General features: G+C 39.6%; 3 protein-coding genes and 1 long non-coding RNA gene across 8 annotated transcripts; 1 reads left to right on the forward strand and 3 right to left on the reverse strand.

Annotated features, from left to right (window-relative positions):
* Positions 1-940: 940 nt before the first annotated feature.
* pes (peste) lies at positions 941-7,165 on the reverse strand. 3 transcript variants are annotated; one of them, XM_089465483.1, is made up of 6 exons: positions 6,744-7,165; positions 6,166-6,282; positions 4,839-5,183; positions 3,000-3,308; positions 2,150-2,934; positions 941-2,082 (listed from the first exon to the last, which is right to left on the reverse strand). In XM_089465483.1, the coding sequence occupies exons 2-6, from the start codon at positions 6,217-6,219 to the stop codon at positions 1,623-1,625; spliced, it is 1,953 nt and encodes a 650-aa protein (XP_089321609.1). In that variant the 5' UTR covers positions 6,220-6,282; positions 6,744-7,165; the 3' UTR covers positions 941-1,622. The 3 variants fall into 3 exon arrangements, with proteins under 3 accessions (XP_089321609.1, XP_089321610.1, XP_089321611.1); XM_089465484.1 differs by lacking the exon at positions 6,166-6,282; XM_089465485.1 differs by lacking the exon at positions 6,744-7,165 and having other exon boundaries at positions 4,839-5,179; positions 6,166-6,288.
* Positions 7,166-8,168: 1,003 nt separating this feature from the next.
* Positions 8,169-11,275, reverse strand: LOC108609588 (protein peste). Its single transcript, XM_018001308.2, has 6 exons — positions 10,905-11,275; positions 10,009-10,147; positions 9,414-9,938; positions 9,046-9,343; positions 8,713-8,992; positions 8,169-8,652 (listed from the first exon to the last, which is right to left on the reverse strand). Exons 2-6 carry the CDS (start codon positions 10,120-10,122, stop codon positions 8,316-8,318), a joined length of 1,554 nt encoding a protein of 517 aa, XP_017856797.2. The 5' UTR covers positions 10,123-10,147; positions 10,905-11,275; the 3' UTR covers positions 8,169-8,315.
* Positions 11,276-11,351: 76 nt separating this feature from the next.
* Positions 11,352-12,985, forward strand: LOC149269748 (uncharacterized). The gene is made up of 2 exons (XR_016269451.1): positions 11,352-11,995; positions 12,669-12,985. It is a non-coding gene; the product is annotated as an uncharacterized LOC149269748 (long non-coding RNA).
* Positions 12,973-16,470, reverse strand: LOC108610184 (uncharacterized). 3 transcript variants are annotated; one of them, XM_089465487.1, is made up of 4 exons: positions 14,698-16,470; positions 14,495-14,636; positions 13,232-14,427; positions 12,973-13,167 (listed from the first exon to the last, which is right to left on the reverse strand). In XM_089465487.1, exons 2-4 carry the CDS (start codon positions 14,514-14,516, stop codon positions 13,078-13,080), a joined length of 1,308 nt encoding a protein of 435 aa, XP_089321613.1. In that variant the 5' UTR covers positions 14,517-14,636; positions 14,698-16,470; the 3' UTR covers positions 12,973-13,077. The 3 variants fall into 3 exon arrangements, with proteins under 3 accessions (XP_089321613.1, XP_089321614.1, XP_017857610.1); XM_089465488.1 differs by having other exon boundaries at positions 14,495-14,632; positions 14,685-16,470; XM_018002121.2 differs by lacking the exon at positions 14,698-16,470 and having other exon boundaries at positions 14,495-14,678.
* Between the last annotated feature and the right edge of the window lie 553 nt (positions 16,471-17,023).

A 17,023-nucleotide genomic window follows, 5' to 3' on the forward strand; every position in this document is an offset into this window, starting at 1 on the left:
ATCAGAAAGTTTCATGAAGAATGTACATCCATAAGAAAAGTTATTAAACAATTAAGTTCTCATAGTACGCGCACACTGCCGCCCATGCGTGTTTAGGCGCGGGTGCTTGTGTGTGTGTGTATGCGTGTGTTTGTGCGTGTGTGCGTGTGTCTTGTATAAGCAGAAAGACGCGAAAATTGATTGAAGTAGCTATTGCTCGAAGGGTTCAGGTGATCTCGTAGTCGAGCAGCCTCGACTAGAGCTTTCTTACTTGTTTTTTTTTTTTTTTTTTTTTAAGTTTATATCCCGCAGTTAAGTTACAGCTGCAGCAGCACTTGCTCTAAACGTAAACGGCGCCTTAATGAAACTAATATTCATAAACCGTCCAGTGTTGCCGTTTTGGCTTCTTTTTGGCTAGATCATGCTTATTATATCCTGAACCCATTGAAAATAAGAAATCAGGGTATAATGGTTTTATCAAAAAGTATGTAACGGGCAGAAGGAGGCGTGGCAGACTCCACAAAGTATATTCTTGATCAGCGTGACGAGCTGAGTCGATATAGCCCTGTCCGCCTGTCTGTCTGTTCGTATGAACGCGTCGATCTCAAAAATATAAAAGCTAAATACTTGAATGTTTTTAAACCGTTCGTATATATAGCGCGGATGTCATGTTTATCTCCAAAATCCTATAACTCAAAACCTTATCGAAAGTCAGTTATTAAATTATATCCTCCACATCTTTAAAGCTAGACTCTCCTAATTTAAAATATAGACTCATATGTATTTTAATGAGTTTAGATTTTTTTTATAATTCCCCTATATCTCTCAGCGCTATATTTGTAAAAGGCGCCTTTTAAATATCAGAGACTTGTGCTTTGGCAACTGCATGCAATTCAATGTTATCAACACTTCGGACTTGACACTGAAGGACTTTACGAAGCAAATCAAGGCACACAACGAGTTCCATGGTTTTTAATGGTTTTTGTTTTCTTTTGTTCAATTCAATTTTATTTTCTCGAAGGTTTTCGTTTATTATGTTATCAATGTATTATTCACTGGAGAATGATCTAAGAATATGCCTTTAGGCTTTGTATATCACTTCATCTTATAATCGCTTTACAAAGACAAAAATAATTATGCATTAAATTTAAATATTTATAATATAATATATAAAAATACTTTGGACGTGCGCAGTTTTAATTTTAACATTGGGATTGGCGGCTATCAACCTAGGATAATCACTTATATACAGAGTTAAGTTAGCCTACTAAAATAGTTAAATGACTTTTGTTTGGGGTTTCTTTCACTTTTTGGCACTAATTAATAAATAATCTTATCAATCTCTCTCGATACTCCTGCTATTGACTGAGGAAACCATGTGAGCATGATGTGTGTGTCTCTATTTCTAGTGTCACTCTATGTGTGTGGAACGTGGTGGACTTAATGTATTTAATGTTATGAATTAAGCAACTCGACTAAAGACTAACAACTCTTAACTAAGGTCTGTTGAGTCTTAATGGCGAGACTTGGCGCGGTGCTTGTCTTTGGCTCCCCTAAGGCAACATATAGGTAGATAGATATACATATATTCATATATATATAGCATCGACAGAAATGCTGGATGCAACGATTTATGTATTACGTTAGCTAATTATCACATCTGTTGAACAGCCCTCAATCAGGCGATCTCTAGAGGTATTGCCGTGGCTACTTCCGTCGTCGCCATCTTCAATCCCTGAGCTCCGTCTGTAATCTAACAGGCGTACGCCCACGCGCTCGATGTGGCTGGGATTCTGGCGGAATAACTGCTGCACAGTTAACGTTGCTCCCGTGGCACCGGCGCCAACGGCAATTGAGGTAAGCGGCCGAAGGACCGCCGCCTTGGCTTTGGGATCGTCGCTGTGGCAGAGACTCGTCAATTTGCGCGTGGGATACCAACAGGTGCAAATTAGTCCGCCGGCTAAGAGAATGCCCGTAAATACCTGGCCCAGCATTACTATGAGTGGAACTAAACCAATGTTGCTAGCGATTTCCTCAGTGACACGCACTCGCTCTTCAGCCCACATAAGGGGCAGCAAAACGCGTGGCACACGCGCATAAAGTCTAAAATTATAATTTCTGATTAATTTCGATTCATTTTCATTGCCTAAGTAATACAATATACACTTACGCGACGCCCGGCACCGGCTCCATTTGATAATTAGCCTGGAATCCACCACCTACATCCATGGGCACACCAGCGTTTGGCTCCAGGGCCATGAAAAATTCATGCTTTTCCTTCTCCGGCTGCAGTCCATCCACTGCTTCCAGATATATGGGATCGGCCAGATAAAAGTGCGGATAGGACATGAAGATGGACGTGTTATAGCTGCAATATTTGATGTTAATAACACCAGCCGGCAAGCATTGCCCATCCACACACAGACAACTGGTGTCCGGATACATTGTGCCATTGTCTACGGCGTGCCGAGTTCCACTATATTTGTATGCAGTGATGCCATGGATGGTTACTGTTTCCGTATAGTCCAGCGGCACGGCTCGGCACATTTTGGGCATGTAGAGGTAGACGGGGTCACTGGTGTTCAAATTGGGAGGAAAGAATTCACCCATGGAGCCCATAACGTTGCCACAGGCTCCACTGTAAGCGCCCGTATGTGTCTTATTGTTCCAGGAATGGATTTGTCCCATTTTACGAATATCATCAGCGCCAGTGAACATATTGATGTCGCCATCAAAGCTGGTGCTCCCATTCCGGCCGTACTGATAGCCGATGCGATCGTACGGCACATTTTCCGGGCTAATAAATTTACCCAGAGTCACCAGCTTATGCACGAAGCCCTTGAATATCCACTCCTCTGCAGTCCGCGTCTCACTGACCTCCTGTGTGGAGCTCAGCGTGGTCGACGCCACAAATTGAAACAACGTGTTCAATTCGCTTAAACGTTTGGCGCCCGCCTATGGTAAACGGAATTCACTTATTACTATTATTCACTTATTATTATTGTTATTAATACACTTACGTGAGCCACTGTGTTCACCGAGGTGACGATATCCTGGAGCGTACCATTGCTGCCCGCAGCATCGAAGTAGAAATATGCCTTTTTCCGAAATGAAATCGAAGCATTGTGATTGTGCCACTCGATGTCGACCTTGTCGGGTTTCTCTCGAAACCGATAGGGCCCCAGTTGCACAAAGTGCGGTTTCCTCTTTGAGCCCTCGTACAAATCCTCGGGATTTGTCCAATTGAATAAATAAACATCAAAGTTTAGCGGCAACGGCGACACTTTCCAGCTCTCAAACGCTGGCGATGTGGGACTGAGCGCCATTTCCTGCAATATGGAATTATAGAGATGGTTCATTTACTTAATATTCACAGCAGTGTTTAATTACATTTGAAGGTAATTCATTGTAATTCTTTTTCTCAGTCAAGCAATTACAAATAATTATCCTTAACTGCAACCAGCCTGATACTACCAGAAACTATTTTCACATGACTTAACTGGCTCAGTTTAAGGAACATAACAGATATGTTATAATTATTTTCTAAGCTCTAACGGCTGCTACATTAGTCGCACAGGGAGGAACATTTTGAGCCTTACTGGGAAGTTGCGTGTGCTTTGAAAATGTTTTAAACAACCTCTGGCTACATTGTTGGCTATCTATGCAATTTTCCAATCGTCCAGTCAAATGTCATGTGAGTCTAGTGTTATCAGCAATGCCAGGCTGATGGGCCATCAATAATCCATCACGACTTGTAATCATCGTATAGTTAGATTCTAGGTGTATACCACTTAGAACAAATCCGCGGTGGCCATTTTGAAATTCAAGTTTTTAACTATAATCATGAATTGAAAGTTGTTGCTCTTCGTGAGTGTGTGTGTGTGTTTCGGGTTCAGGAAATGAGCAACTGATAAAAAGGCGATAGAGGTATGTTTTGCGGCAATGGCACGTGTGAATATGCACAAATATAAATTTATTTCATTTGTTGCCCATGTCATATGGGTAAGTATATATAGATCGATGAAACAGGTGTTCTGTGGTCAAGGGCTAATTGAGTTAATATCAAAAGTAAAGCCTTTTATGAATTCGCTTTGTGGGAAATGCAAGCCGTAAAAACTGAATAGACAGAAAAGAGCAACAACAACAACAAGGTCGATTCAGACCTCTCAGCTCTAATCGCCCAATGGTAGTCAGCGCGATTGATAAGTACGCTTTGAGATAAGATAAAACTACTTGTTACGGAAAAAACTCGAATTGTTTGTTTTCTTGTTTGTCTGGGCAACACACACGTAAATATTTCCGTTGTTAGCATAATTGCGAAAAATGATCAGCGATCCGATTTCAGCTGCAGCTGCTTCAGTGAATCATGTCACTTAACGATTATGATATATCAGTCCACATCGTTGCCAGCTGTTCAAAACTTCCAAACTAAGCATTCTTAGTCAGTTGCCAAAATATAGAAAAAATGTAATGTGGCCATAAAAAATGTATCTTATCTAGGGTTTTTTTAATATTTTTTTTTCGAACACCTGCACACACTCAATTCTTGCTGTCTTTGTGGGAATTGATTCCAATTGATTTGAAGAGAGACGACAAGTGGTGAGCCAAACCCCGCATTCCCGCCGCCCTTGCAACACTAATTGTATGCTAATGAGCAGGGTTCACATTCAGTTGACCTCTCATCGTTTCGGCAAATTGACATGTGAGAGAGCTGGACTCTCTTATGGCTAGAGATGGAACTTATCGTGCCAATGGCGATCGGCGGGCAATGACTGATGTAATTAGGATGACTGCGATTAGAAATGCCGGGCAACGCGACGATGCGAGAATCATGTAACAAATATTCATATGCAGCTTACCTTGCCGCGCATGCGCGTGAATATCTCAATCCAGTTGCGCAGAAGATAAACGCCAGCGGCTATGCAGCAAGCGCCCAGAATGACAATACTAAGCCGCCAGGCGCAGTGGCGCGCACGTGACGTCATCTCTGCTGGCTGCTGCTCTTTTTGCTTTTGCTGCGATTTTCGATGACGATTGCTGTCAGCGTCTCTGGCCGTGCCTGCACAAAAGGCTTCGCTTGTTGCTTTTGTTGTTGTTCTGCAGGCAACTCTCGTTGCCTTCTTTGCGCCTGTTCTCTTGCTCTTACTGCGCTGCACTGAAGCTAAGCGCTTGTGATTTCTCGCCGCCGGAGTCGTTGACGCTGCCTGCACATACAGATAAGCAAAAAAAAAGGCAAAACAAAAACAAAGTAAAGAGAATGTTAAAGTCCATGTTAGTATTCGTGTGCATGTGTGCGAGTTCGCATTTAAGCGAGCTACGGCTTATCGTTATTGTTATCGAAAGCGGCAAAGGCTCTTCTAGGAACTTTGAGCGGCCAAAGAGAGCAATGCCTAAGAGAGGCGATATCAAAATTAAGCGGATGACGCGCCGTAGAGCAACACCACTAAGCTTTACTGCGCCGTAAATATAAATCTTACTATGTCTAATTGCCAACAAATTTTGTACATAGTATGTGACAATGCGAGCGCAAGTAATAAATAGCTAGACGAGAATCCGAACAAAAATAACTTACAATTCATAACATTATAGAAAGTTTCAATGATTTTACTATTCGCGGTAGCGCTCTTAACCGGTTCGTTTGACGGTGGGCGTGGGAGACACAAGTAAGTTGTTTTGGTTTGGGCCATTTTTGCCATGATGAAGCAATAAAATGTTAACATTCCTATGCCTATATGTGCACACATGCATACATACATATGTATGTATGTACGTGCGTTCATTTGTTATTGATGCACGTAGCAAGGTTAAATAAACATTGAGAAAACCCGTTTTCCCCTGCCTGCACCAACTGCTGCACTCCGTAAACGCCCCGCGCTTCACAGCACCGCCTACGCCAGCCTCTTTTTGCTGTGCGCTCTGATTACTTTACGCGTTATTTACACAGATTATGGACTTTTTAACATAGGGCAAACTCACTTGTGGCTACAGAAAAAAATATACATACGTACAAATACATACATACATACATATACATACATACACATAATAATCACGCGAACCTAACACTTATTCATGGACAGAAAAAAACGTTGGCTCGCGCTGTTGCTGGGTTAGGGCAGTTAAAAAAAAAAAAAAAGCAACAATCATTGTTAACAGTTTTAGTAGGCTTTGAATAAAATGATTTACTTGCACAGGTATCCTTGAGCCGATGTGCACGTCACTTCCGCAACCTGTTGACATGTTATGCGGTTTGGCTATGTTTATTCATATGCTTTATTTGCTGTTCTTGTTGCTATAAAATACCTATAAATAGACGAAACAACAGTGCAATGTGCCAAAATGAACATAAGTACATTTAAACATACATATGTATGCATATGTATATGAATATATGTATGTATATATAGACATTGTATGTTCCCTCAGCCTATGTATTTGTATTTATAATTTGTATTATTAATCCAAAAACTCACTAACGATGCGTCATAATTTCGGTTGCGAAACGCAACTTCAACAATGTATTAGCAGAAAAAAAAAACAAATAAAAGTATATGTGTTATACTTTATAATCGTGATAATAAGGAACGTCTGTTCAACGCTCTGCCATTAAGGCTCTCGCGCTCGCGCTTTGTGCTCTCTCACAAAATACTTGCGCTCACACACACGCACGCACTCACGCACTCACTCACTCACTCACTTGCTCACTCTCACTGGCTCTCGACAAAAACAACACGTAGTATATGCGTAGGGATTTCATTTCTTACGTTTTAGCTCTAAAGGCGATATATTTTTTGCGTATGCAACTATTATTTGATCACTTATTGCAGTTGTCACTTCTACTGCTTCCTCTTCTTTTTGTTTGAATCGCATGCCATTTTTCAATCGTTTACTTTGCTTTCGTTTTCAAATACTTTTTAATTGAATTCAATTCAAATTACACAAGTATAAATATTTATTACGATTAAAACGATTCTTCAAATGCGCTCTGACTGTGTCTGACTATGTCTCTTCTGTTTGCATTGCGGCGTCTATTTCTTGCATATTTCCGTCTCACTCGCTCGCATCACTTTTAATCACTAGACAACGCCGCACCGTTAACTTGATCTTGAACTCGGCCAAAAAGCGACGCGTCGCTAACATTCGTGTCTGATCGGCACCGTGCCTGTTCTGTGACTGAAACTATTTTTTGTTTTCGAATTGCCACCAAGCAGCAATTATACATATATTTCTCATTAAAGCAAATATACAAAAAATCATACGCTGGTCGACTTAATAATACTCTACATTAATATTATAATTCACCAAATTAATTTTTTCTGTAAAAAAGGATACAAACTACTAATGTAAATATTTATATATGAGTTATTTTATGCAAATGTGAAATGAATTAATTATTTCTTATTTACACAAATACAAGACAATTGGCTCTTACACAAATACAGAGGTGTTACAAAATTGTTATGATATTTATAATAAGACAGGGTATGCATCACAAATGAGCGTGTAAGCAGCAACAGAGCATACGCATTGTTCAAGAGCTGTCGCTCTCTCACTTATCTCTTTCCATCTCTATTGCTCTCTGGCCATGCTCGTTGCCCACCCATGACAAAACCGGTTCCATGTCTTTGAAACGGTTATATTACTATGAATATGCACATTATCGACATGAAACGGTCAGAATTCGATTTTATTTAACGGATTTATGCCACAAAATGAATAAACGCTTAGGTATGTGTATTTATCGCGGCGCATACTCAAGTTCGTTAAATACTTTTTTTTTTATTTAAAGCGCTTATCAGTTAACAAGGCGAGTTGCTTTTCATGTGATAAGTTTTATTGTACAGCCTGGAGTTCGTTTCGATAGTATAGAATCGATCAGTGCCCAAGTAATTCCATACCCACGACTTAACTTTAAACGTTGAATTAATTCAACAGAAAAAGAGTGAGGGAGAGAGAGAATAGAGTGAAATAATTAAATTTTAAACCAGCGATTATTCAACTTTGCCTTTGTTTGATCTCAATTCACATAATATGGAATACAAATAAGTGATCGATTGCAAAAAAAAATTATACAATCATAAATTGATTTCAAATATATAAGACTAATTTTTATATTTAAACTTTTCTGTATTTTATTGAAAAGCTTCAATATTTATTACCTGAGTTATAAAGAGAAAAAAAATAGAAAATTGCATTGCATGTTATATTTTATTAGCTTCATTCTAGAGCACCGTAAAATATCTACGGCTCTAACCCTTAAATTTAGACTAAAATTGTGTAAACCCTATAGCTGTAACCCTATCACATTACATCATCATTAATAAACCTGTAAAGATCTACGCATCACCGGACGACGGCACAAACTGCAGCCCCACGAGTAGCGGAGAATCCTCAACTCCTTGGGTCTTAAGATCTCCAGTTGTCGGGGCCTGCATTCGGCTTTCCAAGTTAGTTATATCGATCTTACGCATAAAGTGCTTATGCAAAATGATCTGTCGCGGATACCAGAGTAATAGTACGAGGCCCAATCCGACAGCAATGCAGCTAAAGATCTTACCCATCAGTGCAGAAATAGGTAGGAGATTTAGATAGACTAGCAGATCGGGCGTGATGCGGACTCTATAGTCAACCCAAACGAGTGGAAAGAAAGTTCGACGGGACTTTCGGAAGATGCTGCAATATGAGGAGCTTTAAGATGTTTTATTTCATATGGAAATGATCAGAAACACTTACGATTCTGGACGAGGCTCCACCAGTAGACTGATCATAAGCCGCGCTTTGATGTCTAACAGCATGCCAGTTGTGGGCTCCAGTATGACGCTCATCTCATGACGATCCTTATCGGGCTTCATGCCCTCCACTCCATCAACGTAGTACGGATCGGCATTGTAGAAATGTGGAAATGAGACAAATATAGGCACATCATACCAGCAGGCGGACAAATTCAGTACGCCAGATCGCACCTCCTTGCAGTTGCCCGTGCAGTAGCAGCTGTGATCAGGATTATCGGTGCCTACAAATTGAGAATGTAAATATTATATATAGAGTTTCTAGAAACCGACTCACCGTTTGCCATATTCCGTGGAGTGCCCTTGTAAACGAATGCCGGAATGCCCTCAAAGAGAGTCGTGCCCGCATAGTCCAATATCAGCTCTCGACAGATGTCGGGTACGAAGTATGAGATCGGCCTGCCTGGTCGCAGCGGAATGGGATGGAATTCCCCCATACTGCCACTCAACTTGCAATCGGGCTGACCTGCTGTTACATTATCGTAACGCCAGCGCGCTATTTGGCCCAGCTTGCTGAAGTCGTCCTGACCAGTGTAGACATTGTGATGCCCATAGATCTGTTCACTGTCGTTGCGCTGCAATGGGTAAATGAGAAGAGCCTTAGTCGTCATGTATGCCATTGGAAGCCTTTGAGGTTCATCTTACCGGATAGCCATAGCCAATGCGCTCGTATGGGAAGTGTAACTCCGGCACCATGCGAGTGGGCACCATTTTGCTAATCTTGATCAGCGGAGTATCGAAGCCACTAAAGAGCCAATCATCGGCTGGCCTCACAAAGGTCGGCTCATTGCCATTCATTTTGATCGCCATTAACATCAGAGTGCGCAGCATCGGGTTCCATTTCTGCATCTTGTTGAGTAGCCCCACGCTGAGCGCATTCGGGGCCACAATGGAGTCCGTGAGATTTCGTGCGCTCGCCTCCTGGTCAAAGTAGAAGTGACTGCGGCGCATATAGGACACTGTGTAGTTCTCTGGATGCCAGACCACATTCAGCTTCTCCTGTTTCTCCCGAAAGACGTACGGTCCCAGCTCCTCAAAGCGCGGCTTGACATTGGGATTGTTGAACTGTTCCGAATTTGTCCAGTTGAAAATGAAAACATTTGCCGTCATGGCCAAGCTGGGCGTCTGCCACAGATTGACTAGCATCGAGTTGGGACTGAGCACCATAAGCTGTGGACAATTAGGAGTTCCTGAATACTAGCCCATGTAAATGTACCATTATAGCACGCCTTAGACTTACCCACTCTAAGGTGCGTCGCTGTATGCGCTCGAAATTTAGAATAGATATTAGACCCAAGGTGGCGAGCAGTAAGCCCACCAGGCTGGTCAATGCAATGCGATTTTTTCCGATCATGACCCTCACTTCACGATAGTCGGCTCTGCAATGAGTCTAAAATTAGGTTTCTGTCGTAGGAGCCGTGGGTTAAGAATATTTTATTGGACTACTTCTCAAATTGATATGATAAAATATTCTACTATAAAATTTTTTAAGATCTCTGATTAGTTAATCACTTTAATCATGGGTTATCTCTTAGTTGATTCTAGTTAGACATGCAAAATATTCGCACGTACTTCAAATTAGTTACTTTTTAAGCAGGTTCTTACAACTTACGTATATAAACAGCATTTATATATGTATATTTCAATTCCACTTTTGTTGCTTCATATTTCATATATAACCTTTTACTAACTACCCCAATAATTAGAAATGTATTTAGTTTAAATTGATACACAGAATACTTATTAAATACATTAAAATTGCTTTTGAACATTAAACATATATTATTATCTATCAATTAAGAAAAATAAATTTCCAGTTTGTTTTCATTTTTAATTTTTATGTAAATGACATGAAAGGTGTTCACTTTTTAATTTATTTTCGCATAATTTTCTATGGTAATTTTAACCTAAGTGAATCATTGAATAATATAATAGCCTTTCCTCGCAGTAGTCTAAATATTATTTATCTCATACCACAAGAAGATTTAAAAATATTTGAAAGAGTCTAAAGGTAAGGTAAGGTTGAAGTGAATTTAAAACTTCTATGGTCAATAAAATGTACATATATAATCCTATAAATAATATAAATGCGTCTAGGCATTATTCCTGGGTGTTCCTGGGTATACGCTCACTTACCCTTCGAAATTTTTAGTTTTATAAGTATGAATCACGTTTTCAATAGAGACAAGCGCAAGGTATTTTCAGTTGTCTTCTGTTGTCTGCTGTGGCTGAGAATAGTCTCAAAGGTCCATTTGGGTTATCGTCGTAGTACAGCTCTGATAAGAAGCGCACTTCACGCTGATCAAGTTACAATTCCATTGACATCGGCACTTTTCTTTTAGTTGTACTTTTTTCGAGTCCTACAAGTTGATACTGGATCATCAGAGATCTTCGATCTCGATGCGTTGCGTTGCCCGGTCGAGTTGAGGTCCGATGCGCGCTAAATGCCGACTTGATAACGACTGACGACTTGAAGGAGCCAGGTCCAATATTAGTACTTGACGGAAAAACGACTAAAGACATTAAAAGAAATAAGTGAGAGAGAGTGACTATGCAGCGGAGGAGGCAACAGTGATCGCGAGGCACGAATTGATACTGTATTCCCACATTCAAAGTTGATGCACTGAGCGAAATAAGTGTTGCATACTTTTGACGAGACGATGCGTTGCTATCGGATCGAGAGTTCAACCCGAATGGTAGCCCCTTTTTATTGATATCATGGAACGGTCAATGGCTCCACTTGGGGCTATACACAATTTTGATCAGTGTACTGAACATATGAAATTTTTATTATTTTTTTTTTTTTTACATTTACATTTTATTTTTATGTTTGTGCACTCTGTACTTAGTGCTGTGTTAATGAACAGCTTGATTGGGACAGTTCCATAATCAAGGCAAGGGTTATCTTTTAATGATTTAGCCACTGCTGAGAGGCATTTCCCGAATTGGGATCAACATGGCAATTGCACCGCTCCACTCGAGGCGCGTTATCACCTAAAAGCACTGGCCGGCAAACTGGGCAATCGGGCAGTCGAGTTCGACTGGGCGCTGCATTGACTAAACATAACAAAATTTCGTGTTTTCCAATATTTTTTTATTCCTGTTTATTTTTTTATTTATTTATTTATTTTTTTTCTTTGTGCGTTTACTCCCACTGATAAGAAGCGCGTTCCAATCGCTTGGACGCAATGCCCGATGGCGTTGATCTGATAAAACCATAACTGGAGGTACAGATTATACAAATACAAATACTATAGAGATATATATATGTATATGTGGGTAAAAGTAGAGCAACAACTTTCAACTTATACCGTCATATAAACATACACATATAGTTATGTGTATGTAAGTAATAAATGCTGTAAGCATAAGTAATTCATAATATAATAGTTATCAACCCTATATAGATGTCAACCTATAGATTATTAAACAAAATGAGTATAAAAATCTAACAGAACTAACCATTTCTAACTGAAGAAAGGAAAGCACATAAACTATTTTGAATAAGTTACAAAGGAACTACAGAGCCAATCGTACCCTGAACAATTATTTAAGCCTATTTAAAATCTTGATGAAGAAACTCTAAGCAATAAATTTTTAGGAAAGCTTTAGCTCTAGGAGATACCATAAACACCGTGATCTATGTTTTTCAATTGATTAGGATAAATTTTTTTAATGGCATGGGAATTAAATAAAATATGTGTTTGAATTCTTCATGAAAAACAAATCAACGATGCCAATTAGATTATGTTGCTTAGCAGCGGCTTGGTTTCAAGTTGACATAGATATTCTTGATTACATCATATCATCGATGTCCATCCAATCGTACCGTACAACATTTTAGTGCTTGTACTTAACAGTGACATCGCAGCTCACTGTTAACTAACATTTTTCGCCTAGCCAATGTCTATTATCAGACGCGGAGAAATGTGCTGCAGGATGAAAATAGTGGAGTACCTGAGCATCGAGGAAAGAGAAGGGCGCTCTGTTTGCAGGAGGCGGGCCATGCCCAATAACTAAAACTAGGCATCAACGCGGCCTTCCAAGTTAAAACGGCTCTAATGGCAATACGTATTTTATGCTGCCGTCAAGTTGCCCACACTGATAAGAAACTATGCAATATTTCCTATATATAATAATCTTTAAGAAATCTTAACACATTAGCCACTCAGCTATATGATGAAATTGTAAATAAAAATGCATGTTTCAGTCTTAAATTCAATTTTCGTATTATAGATTATACACGGAAAGACATGCGTGTACGTGTATTTCCGTACACTCAGGCACAGTTGGAACAGGTAATCAATCACTATCTTACAAAGCTAAACTTAAGCACACTTGACATATAATCCATGTTGGGTGTCATTCGTTTGGTATCGATTCTCAAATAGCGGAAGTTCTGCAAAGCAAAAAAAATGAGTGAATTATTTAAAAATCAATTAAATATTAATGTGAACGCTTACCTGCAGCAGGTTGAGCACAATGTCGCTCTGTCTGATCCACAATTCCAGTGGCTGAGTGCGCCAGCTTTGCTTGGCCAGCACCGCCTGGCAGCGTCCGACGAAGGCGTTACCAATGCAGCGCGATCTCGTCATGTCCAAGATGCGCAGCTGGCGACAGTTGATCACAAATTGCAAAATACCGGCTGGACTCTCCAGCTGGTAGCCGCAGAGATGCAGCTCGCTGAGCTCGGACAGCTGGGCCGCCAGTTGGCACAGCGCCTGGTCGCTGAGGCACTGCAGCTGCCCCTCCTCCGACTGGCCGTGCACCTCCAGTCGGCGCAGGTGGCGCAGATGGCTCAGCTCGCGAAAGAGTCGTCCGTAGTCGTGCAGGAGTCCACTGAAGCGGAAGCCTTCGATCTGCTTGATGCCAGCAGCTGCGGTATTGCTGGGTCGCGCTATGCGCTCCAGCACATCGAAGACAAAGTTCTTGGAGTAGATGGACAGCTTGCTTAGGTGCGGCAGGCGCAGCAGCTGCTGCGTGATGTCCGACTCCATGCACAGATGGTAGTCGGCGATCTTGATGTGCTCGAGAGTGGGACAGAGCTGCACGTCCACTAAATCACAGCAGTTGACCTCGTCGCAGTCCTCCATGATGTCGAACTTGCGCAGCTTCAGCAGCCGAAAGATATCGCGAAAGTACTGCGACTCCAGATACTGGCAATCGTCCAGGCACAGTTCGGTCAGCAGCTCCAGCTCGTGCAGATACTTGCCCGTCACCTGGCAGCCGCGCAGCTTCAGCTTGCGCAGCGATGGAAACACGCGCTTCAGCAGCCGCACATCCTCGTCCACGAAGCGGACGCGTCCACGTCGCGGCTGCTGATCAACGCCCAGCCACTCGAGACTAATCACATGGGGCAGACAGTGGTCACTCAGCAAACGCAGCCGGCGCACATCCAGCTGGTGGCAGCTGAGCCGCTCCAGATGCGGTGCCAGGGCCAGCATAAAGGCCTGGAACTGTCGCGAAGATGCACGGCTCAGCAGTTCGTCCTGCAGCGCCACGTTGCGCACGCGCGTGCGCCACAGCGCCTGGACAATGCTCCGCAGGCGACTGTGCAGCTGGCTTAGCTCGAACTGCTGATACACGCTCAGCTGAGCCACTATCAGGGCCAGCACATCATCGTTCAGCTGCAGCAGCGAGCTAGATCGTGGCCGGGGCTCTGGAGACGAGACACAGCAATTGACATTGGCAATGACAATGGCATTCGCAATGAAAATCGCACTTACCTGTTTCTCCTGTTGTGGTCATTTGTCGACTGTCTGAGCTTGAATTCCAGGTCCTGTTGTTGGCAGGCGCAGCGCATTTTAGACACTGCCAAACAAATGCAGCCTAACCAGCTGTCCAGGGTCCATGCTTCCAGAGAGCTACCTAAAATGTACCTACTTTAAGGGTGGTTTTATAGGCAGACCAGTCCACCTACCTAACTTACCTACAATAGCTTCTTTATTTAGCGATGGCACATGAGCAAACCGATGATTCTCGGCGATGGCTGGGCGATAGTTAATCAAGCAATTGCAGCGTTTGCACTGAACGGTAGTATACAGGGTGTTTTTCTTCAATGTCTGTAATGTTAGATTTATGCTGGCAGTGCTTTCTGAAAAGTGCGCCACTTATATATGTTAATTTAACATTTCATGATTTTAACAGAGTTGACCAGCTGATAAAGGCTTTGTGCAGATGAAACTTAACAGAGCCTTGATCACTTACCACAGTGGAATGTTTAATATCAAATGAAGCTCATTATCGATTTTAATGAAATTAAAAAGCTGAATAAAGATTAAATAAATTAGTTAAAGCAAAAGCAACTTAAAAGTCTATGCTCTACTTTAGTAAATAATATTCCAAAATTTGAATTATTGTGAATAAATGAAATTGGAAAATAAAAATTAAACAACTCATTATTTTTTTTTATATATTATAATTCTAGAAACTAGAAAATAACGTAGGCATCTAAAAGGGCATTCAATCGCATACAGTTGAATAAAATGTTTAAATCATTTTGTGCCAAAAACAAAAAAATGTTAAACAATTTTTTTGTAATATAGCTTATGCTGCGCGTTGCTTATTTTTTATTTAATTTATTTTTTCTTTCGTTTATTTGTTGTTTGGTGCTTACTACGTCATCGATTTGTATGTATTTAGTTACATTTAACTTTTACAATATATATATATATATATAGATTCTATGTTGTATGTATAATGTACGCATTATTATTAATTATTCATTCATTCAATTTCATTTGTCGGTATAGGCATATATTGTAGGTATATATAGTGTGTATATATTGTATCTGCATTATAGTACATTATTGTTTCTATTTACTTAGTATTGTTACTGATTTATGTTTTCATTTGTTGTTGTTGTTGCATTTTATTAAATTTATTTGCGTTTGCTTTTACTATTACTTTTACTTTTAATTGGCTGCGTTTTAGGAAACATTTTCGACTTCAGCAGCTTATTGTTGACAATAATCGTAATCGTAATCATAATCCGAATGATAATAATCATTCACAGTTATTATGTACTAAATTATGTTTGATTAATGCATTATCCAACTTACAAATTAAATGTTCGCTTTGTTAAATATTGCAACACAATTTGAATTTGTTAATTAAAAATTGCCATTCGCATGCTACAGATACAGTTGATCAGTTAATATATTAGTTAATAATCGTATAATATATATATATATATATTTTTTTTTGTTATATATATATACTCTATATGCTTTCTATATACGGCGCTCTATTATACACATCACCAATCTATTTTAAAAACACCAAAAACTAACACGGCTAAAAACAACTACATAAATATAATATGTTTGCTTGGGTCTGTCTGTCTGTGTATATGTGTGTATGTGTATTTAACATTTATGCGAAGCTTAACAAAATGATCGGATTGATTTTCCTTTGAAAACTTCGCATAAATGTTTATAAACAATTAAACTTTATGCGCACATTTGTTTTTTATTCCATTTTTGTTTTTCTTTTTTACAATTTTTAATTGTTCCCTGCATTTTTAGTACATATTTTTTTTTTTTATTTTATTTTTTGTTTTTCGACTTTTTTCGCTGCCAATAAATGTCTTAATAATTAAAAATATTAACTGAATTTGTATCAATATTTCAATGTTGAACAAAAAAACTATTTTTATTTTTGTGTATATTGTTTTATTTGTGTACATGTACAGTTTTTTTTTCGGTTAATTATTAAATTAAAGTGTATAATTAAAATATTAAATTAATAAAATGTTGCATTTCAAAGGAAGCATTATGTGTGTGTGAGAGTGTGTGTGTTTGTTTTAAAATGAATAAACTTGACTCATCTAATAATAGTATATGTTTTTTTTTTGTTTTTTAGTTTTATCTTTAATTTTATTTTTTTGTATTTTTATGTTTGTTTGTAAAATTTAAAGCAGATATGTTGTTGCTTGTGGCGCTTGGGGCTTTGCTTCTTGTATATATCTTGTTGCTGTTTTCAACATAAGCACAGTAATTGTTATTAATAATTAATTGTAGAGTTGTGCCTAGCTTTATTATAATTATTATTATTATTTATTGTTTGTTAACTTTTAATAGTGTGTAGTGTATGTAGTGTAGTGTAATGTATTGGGAGTAGGTTATAACTTCATACTTTGCTTTTCTTTCTTTCTCTCTCTCGCTCTTCTCTTTGTCATATTATCGTAATCATAATCATAATCATAATCGTATAGCGCATGCGCTAATCGTCTTCTACACACACATTTCGTAGAT

Source organism: Drosophila arizonae, chromosome 3, assembly GCF_054131065.1.
Source record: "Drosophila arizonae isolate 15081-1271.41 chromosome 3, UAZ_ARI_1.0, whole genome shotgun sequence".
NCBI lineage: Eukaryota > Metazoa > Arthropoda > Insecta > Diptera > Drosophilidae > Drosophila > Drosophila arizonae.